We start from the raw sequence: 7,463 nt of genomic DNA, 5'->3' as shown, positions 1-7,463 counted from the left end.
TCTCTCTCTCTCTCTCTCTCTCTCTCTCTCTCTCTCTCTCTCTCTCTGTCTCTCTGTATGTATGTATGTATGTATGTATGTATGTATGTATGTATGTATGTATGTGTCTGTCTGACTCTCTGTGTGTAGCACATGCATACTATAAAATTTGTGTGTAGAAGATAAAGGACAACTTTGGGAGTTGGATCTTTCCTTCCATCAAATGGGTCCTAGGGCTTGAACTCAGATTGTCAGGCCTGGGAACAAAGCCTTTACACACCGAGCCATCACCTCCCCTATCTCCAACACACACCTAGTTTTCGAGATAGTGGTCCACTGGCCTGGACCTTAGTAAATAAGCTAAGCTGACTGGTCATCCTCAAGAGACTACTTGTCTCAGTCTCCCCAGAACTGTGACAGGTGTATATGCCACCACATCTCCTTTTTTTTTTTTTTTTTTTTTAAATGTGGATTCTGGAGTGAAGAATTCAGGTCCTCATGCTTACAAGACAAACACTTTAAACACTTTACTGACTATTCCATCTCTCCAGGTCAATACTGGGTCATGATGATGATGAGTGTGGCATATCCCTAAGCCACCTTGGCTACCTTAAATGTAGGTAGGTATCCTATCATCAAAGATGTCTACATTGCTTATCCACCCCCACAGGTTAAATTTGTTACCCACATTTTGTGTTTTATGCATGGTTCCTATGTAGGGCAAGATCTGTTTTTCACATAGGATGTTCTATGTATTGACTGTGCATATATATGTATGCAGGGACACTGATGGTTTTCTTGCCTCCCCCAGTGGAGACATGGTCTTCTATATAACCTAGGCGGGTCTAAAGCTCTTGGTTCTTCATTTCAGCCCCCTGAGTGCTGTGAATATAGTCATGTGCCCTGTTGCCTATCATGTTTCTTATGTTTGTTACTCTTACTATGTTTAGTGGCAATGGGATAGAAATTCCTGTTGTCTTTCACAGAGCTCTTGGACTGTACAACTGACATCTGAAGTATGCTCTTGGGAGCAGCTTCCTCAAGTAACATTGTACCAGGGCAGGCAGATGGTAGGTAAGCAGGACTGCCCTGCCACTGACCTTTCTGTAGTTGTTCTCAGGGGCTTGCCTGTGGCTAAGATGATGGAGTCCAGTAGCCATCACTGCCTTGTTGGGGACATATATTTGGGGATGACTGAGAAGCAAGGGCAAGTAACTTATGACAGGGCCATTCATCCATTTAATGAAGCCTATCTTCCCTTGACTACAGGGTCCAAGTATCCAGCAATTGGACTCCACAACATTTGCTCAAGCTCTGATCAATTCTACCTAGAAAGTTCTTTCCTCATCTCCGCCCCTCCTTGTTTTGAGTCAGAGTCTCATGTGGTCCAGGCCATTCTCAAACTTACCAAAAGCTGACAATGACTCTGAACTCTTGGTCTTTCTACCATCGCTGCTCACATTCTGAGATTAAAAGTGCACACCACACCATTCCGGGTTTACACGATGCTGAGTATCAAGCCCAGGGTTTTGTACATGTTAAGAAATTATAGCAGAACTGTCTCCCCAGCCTTTCCTTCTTTTCTATAGCTGTTTATCCAGGACTACTCAGCAGTGTTCTTTCTACACTGTGAAGCAGATGAAAACACCTGCTGTCAGTTGCTTATTATCTAGCAAGGAGACAGACAAAAATACAGCAACAAATCAATAAGTAAAATAGTGGTTTACAAAGTTAAATGCTAAGGAAAAACACAGAGCAGAGAAGTGAGTGGGAAGAGTTAGGAGTGCAGGGTAGTGAACAAATCGAGCCAGTCAGAGAAGGTAGATCTCTACTAGAGCCCATACAGTGTAAATGCTGGGTTTGATTTCCAGCATTGCAAAAGAAAGATACATATGAACAAAGACTGGGATTTGGTGAGGAGCCAAGTGTATCCTAGGCAGACTGAGTCCCTGTGAGGACTTGGGTTTAGACATTAGTAACTAGGTTTTGCTCAGAAAAATTGCTTGCCTTGACTTAAGTTTTAAAAATGGAGGTGGAGATGTGCTTAACCCTGATTACAACCCCCAAACACAAGTTTCATAAAACTGAGAGTGGTAGCACAACCCAGCACTTGGAAAGGGGGAAACAAGAGGATCAGATGTTCAAAGACCCCCTCAAGTACATAGCTAGTTCTAGACCAGTATGAGGTACATAAATCTAAGGGGGTATGGAGGGGCATGTCCCTACAAACTTTGTCCAATGCCTTTTCCTTAACACTTCCCCTCAGAAATTCTCAAAGCTTTTCTCCAGCTCAGGAACCCAGGTGCCCTCCTGACTTCTCCAGGGTAGAGAAGCCTGGCTTTGCCTTCAGAGTTCTTTTTAGTGGTGAGCCTCATGGGGGCTGCTTTCCAGGTGTGTTTGTAGAGCACATTTTAGGAACTTTGAAATACATTTGACTTTAATCATATGTGTTATATAAGACTATCTAAGACTATCTAACTTACTGTATAGCAATCAACCCCTACTCTCTAAGAAGAAACCAATTAAGCTATTAGGTGTGAAATTTTCTGTATGCTTCCCTTTGTTTACACAGAAATAATCAAACATAATTTCTCTCACCATTTCTGTCCTCTCCCAAGTTTGAACCCTAGGGGTTCAAACACAAATTTTAAAACAAATCACACTGTGGACATATCCCTCGTTTTTTTGCCTTTTCGCTTTATCTGTCCTGGGTGTCCCCTCCCTCCCCTCCCCCCACCCCAAACAATTGGAATACTAAAATGGAGGTGGAGATGTGCTTAACCCTGATTACAACCCCCAAACACAAGTTTCATAAAACTGAGAGTGGTAGCACAACCCAGCACTTGGAAAGGGGGAAACAAGAGGAGAGAGGACAGAAGGTTTATTTCATGTTATAGCATACATTGTAACACCAAGGGAAACCAAGGCAGGGTCTGAAGCAGAGATCCCCAGAAAGGCTGCTTCTTGGGTTTCTTCCCCGTGCTTGCTCAGCTACCTTTCTTCCCCGGATGGCACAGTGGGCTGAGACCTCCCACAACAATCAGCAATAATCTCTTAGACTTGTCTGACTGAAACAATTCATCGATTGAGGTTTCCCTTCCTAGTTGACTCTAGCTTGTGTCAAGTTAATAAAAATTAACCAGCTCACATGGCGAGAAAAACAAAAGTAATCAAATCAGAGGCAAGGGGTAGTTGGGGTGGGGTGGGGGAGGGTGTGAATGGCTAAGTGGGCACTGAGGGGATCCAGAGCGGTAGTGGGAGCAGTCAGTAGTTGTGACTAGGAAGGATCTAGGTCAAAGTGACAGTTCTGTCTCAGTAGGAGTCCTATGTGGAGGGTTTTAGCTCTCAGTCATACCTGGCAACAAAGGGACTGGCCTGAGAGGAGGGTGTCTGGCTCACCTTTTTGACCCCGTGGACTTAACTGGTGAGACTCTGCTTAGTTCTGCTTGCCTTCATCATCAGTCTTGCAGAGGAAGAAAGATTCAGACTACTGGTCTCTTCCACGCCTCTTGGTTTTGGGATCCATCTTCCATCCTTAGGGAAGTGGAGACACTAATACCACCAATCCAACTGGCTCACAGTGCCAGATCCTGCCTGTTTTCTCTGGATAGGGTTGCAGCTTTAAACTACCAAGAGGATGTCAAATTTGAAACCTGGGTGGAGGGCTGGTGCAGCAGCTTACTGGCTGGATAGCCCTAGGCATGTGCTGCCTTCCTGGACTTTCCTGTCTGGATAAAGGGGCACCTAAGAACTGCTCTGCAAGTAAGCTTACTAGAAAGGAAGCCTCAGGTCTCAGATAGCAGCTCCTACCTGCCCTTCAGGCCAGAGCCTTTTGCCTCCTCAAAGCAGAAGCCTGGATGCTTCTATTAAAGCAGAATGACAAGTTTGCTTTATGTTAAAGGACTTGAACAGCAAGGATATCAACAACAACCTCCCAAATAGCCCCCTGGAGAGGCCTGTCTTTAAACACATGCAGAGTTTAAAAGTCTGTTCTAGGGTAAGAGGAAATGATGTCATCTTTATTGCCACAAACAACCCCTACATTTCCCCTTCTGATTCCATTTTGTTCTCCACCTTGAATCCAAAACAGATAGGAAGGAAGACATTTTCTCCCCAAGGCACTTTAGAAAGAAATACCTCCGTCTTCCAGGGGCCCTGAAATGAGGAAGGTTGTCCATGGTGAAGCAGATGCAGTGTGGCATCGTGGGTCCCAGAAGCTTTGGAAAGTTTCGTAGGTCCCTGTTTGACATTGGCTCAAAAGACACGGAATTAGTAGGCAAAACTTCTTCTTCCCCACCCCCTCTTATCTGCAGGGGAGGGATCAGTTCTCAGCTGGCCAGGCCAGTGTCACTGATACAGCTGGTGTCATTGTTACCTTCCACTAACAGATCACTCGACACCTACCGACCCAGGCGGATTTGGGTCTGAACAGAGGTTTGGACTCTTACTGTCTCAGAAGCTACGACACAAGGTGCTGATGAAATGCAGTGATCTAATGATAAGTGATCTTACTAGGAACCCAGGACTAGACAGCTTTCTGCCTCTGCTTTCCCTCAGAGCTCCTTGGTTCTTGCTGCTTGGGCTGAACAATGCCATCTTGGCCGATATGAATTCATCACTGGCTGGGAGCTACAGAGCAAAGATGCCATACAAGGAAAGGACATCTAGAGTGGCTCCAAAGTGAGGATCTAGGGCAGAATTGGCTCGAGGCATTGGCTTGGCCCAGGGATCTGCCTCGCCCTGGAGTTCTGACTGGCTGCACTCCAGCGTGTGTCCCCCACAGCATCATGCTGCAGCAGATCCTGCAAGACATGTACATCGACCCAGAGCTTCTGGCTGAGCTCAGTGATGTGCAAAAGCACATCCTCTTCTATAAGATGCGAGAGGAGCAGCTTCGGCGTTGGAGGGAACGGGAGGTATGGGATACCCTGGCTCAGGCAGAGGGCCTTAGGCCGGCAAAGGTCAAGAGAGGTATGTGGCTTGGGGTCACCAATCTTCACTAATAATGGAAAAGTAAACAAGTCAAGCCTGGGTTCTCCTATTATATGGGCGCTGGTGTGATAAAGACTGGGGATTTGGAACCCTTGTGCTGGGGCCTTTGGTTCTACTAGCTTGGACTTCCAACCAGAATTATAGAAGAATAATGTGGTAGAGACGATGTAGGACCCAGATGGGGTGGGGAAATGTCGACTTGCTTTGTCTTGTATAAGGCTCCAATTCAAAGAAGGCACCATGGAAACTGATGCTTGACAATTGCATGGTGGATAATAGAAAACATAGTCCTTTTTTCTTTTTCTGATTCTGGGAATTGAATCTAAGGTCTTATGCACATAAGATATATGCCCAGACAAAGGGCATATTCTCCACTCTCACTAACAGTTCTAATTAAAGTACAATGAAAATAAGTAGGTCCTTCCTCCCTGGAATATAGACTCAGGTTCTCAGCTTGGGTCTGAACTCTGTATCACAGCACAGTGTATACGTCTTCATAAGAGAGGATACTGTGGGTTGTGGTTATAATGCACCTTGCACATTTCAGATTCTGCTATGGAGAGTAGCTTTTGTGTTTGTTGTACTCAATTTATGGTTCCTTTGAAAACATTACAATAAAGGAACTTCAGAGTCACCAATAACGTGCTTGGTGTTGCATGCATTAAGTACAGAGATCAGTGGAACATTTTCTTTTGGTGTCATTGATCAAGAGTGAGCCCAGGTTTGAATCTTCAGTCTCCCTGCATCTTCCATAGCCCTTTGTCTGTTGTGTGAGTCTGATTATGTGCCTGCCTGAAGGCCGTCTTGTGAATCTGTTTGTCCCTGTCTCTGTGTGTGTGTTCCTAACAAAGAGTTTGCTCTCTCTTTTAGTGAAAAATACAGAAAGCACCACATGGGGAAAGGAATAAAGGGTGCTTCACAGGAATCTTTAACAAAGTTTTACAGTAGATTAAGTCATTGACCCTAACTGACCCAGGTAACAACTCCATACATTGCTATTTACCAACCAACATTCATATGCTGCGTTCAACATTTTTGGTGGATATTCATTTTATAAGATTGGTTTCAACCGATACTTGCTCTTTCAGCACTTGATTATTATAGCACATGTACAAAAACACACACATCACTCTTGAGTGAGGGCCATGGGAGCTGCCTTGTATAACACTTGGCTCCTGGTACTTGAGTCACCAGTATTCCCGATGCTGCTATGTCAGTCGACCGAATGCCCTATGATCCATCTATTCAAAGTTTCAAAGGCTGAAACATGGTGCAGTTCACTAATGCCAGATGGATTAAGATTATAGCTATGTATTATCTTAGGTTGTAAAAGTTGAATACATGGGAAATCCAAGGCAATTAAAGTTGGTTGTATTGTCCTCTTAAAGGCAGATTAAACAAACAGGCTGAGTACACAGTAGGAATGTGATTTTAAGTCTTAAGTGAACTCAAGATATGTTACTAAGTCTGGCTGTAAAGTCCAGCAAAAGTTCTAGTCTCTTAGCATGTAAGGGATTTATTTATTTTTTTTGAAAACACATAGCCCCAACTCTATACTTTGCAACACATATGCACTTGATCATACCTCACTTGTCTCCATCTATTCATCAAGTGAAGCACAGCTTTGATCTGTTCAAAGAGTTCAACCCAGGCCAAATCCAGTGCAGACCTGTTGGTGGCCTAGCTTCTGCCTTCCGATCTAGCCTCACTGTTGGTCAGTTCCAATACATTCCACAGGCATGATGACACCACCTCATCATGTCCACTGTCACCCTGATCTTTGTGAATGTTTTTCTTACTGTTGGTAATGTTATTTTGTTTTATCCAACACCTCTGTCTCTGGAGTCTTGGGGGATGTCATTGATGCAGGGAGGGCTTGCTTCTCTGTACCTTTCTGGCACATAGGTAGCATTTGCCACCCTGAGATTGTTATTCGCCATTCATTTGTGTGACTCTCCCAGTAGATTTCAAACTGCTAGAACTTCAAGCTATATTTCACTGTGTTTTCCTTCCTTGAGACTGAGCATAGAGCCGAGACAATGTTATATACCTGCTCTGAACAAGAAATAGCAGGAACACTTCCCCTTAGCACCTCTCCCTACACCCACAGAGGTTGTAACAGAGCTCTGACATGACTTTAGGTGGCTGATGCAAAATCTGGGCTTGGTGTTCTGGCAACCAAATCACAAGCTGGGGTAGTCCACAAGCCAAGGCTTTCCAGCCCCACTCAGCCTGAGTTTGTAGGCCTCACATCCGTCTGGCAAGTCCTTTGGGAAGAAGACAGATGCCAAAAATTTTAACTGCAAAAATATTTATGTGGAGATTCATCACACACTGACATCTTCATTTTCATATATAAATTATACATTAAACTCATTTGGGGTTTTGTTGCAGAAGATTCTTTTCTGAGTAATTACTTTTGTGATTTATAAAGAATAGAAAAGAGAGTTGGGATTTTAATGGGGATTGCATTGAATCTGTAGATTGCTTTT

At 44.1% G+C, this 7,463-nt stretch overlaps 1 protein-coding gene across 1 annotated transcript in view; it reads left to right on the top strand.

Annotated features, from left to right (window-relative positions):
• Nucleotides 1–3,761: 3,761 nt before the first annotated feature.
• The window catches only part of Sh2d4b (SH2 domain containing 4B), a 73,731-nt gene continuing 70,029 nt past the window's right edge, over nt 3,762–7,463 (top strand). Inside the window, exon 1 of the mRNA XM_028785131.1 lies at nt 3,762–4,950. Coding sequence (XP_028640964.1) covers nt 4,767–4,950 — 184 coding nt within the window. The 5' untranslated portion in view covers nt 3,762–4,766. The remainder of the gene's footprint in view (nt 4,951–7,463) is intronic.

This window comes from Grammomys surdaster, unplaced genomic scaffold (assembly GCF_004785775.1).
Source record: "Grammomys surdaster isolate TR1022 unplaced genomic scaffold, NIH_TR_1.0 125114, whole genome shotgun sequence".
In the NCBI taxonomy this organism is placed as follows: Eukaryota; Metazoa; Chordata; class Mammalia; order Rodentia; family Muridae; genus Grammomys; species Grammomys surdaster.
Note: the sequence above shows the minus strand (reverse complement) of the source record. Positions and strands in the feature narration are given on the sequence as shown.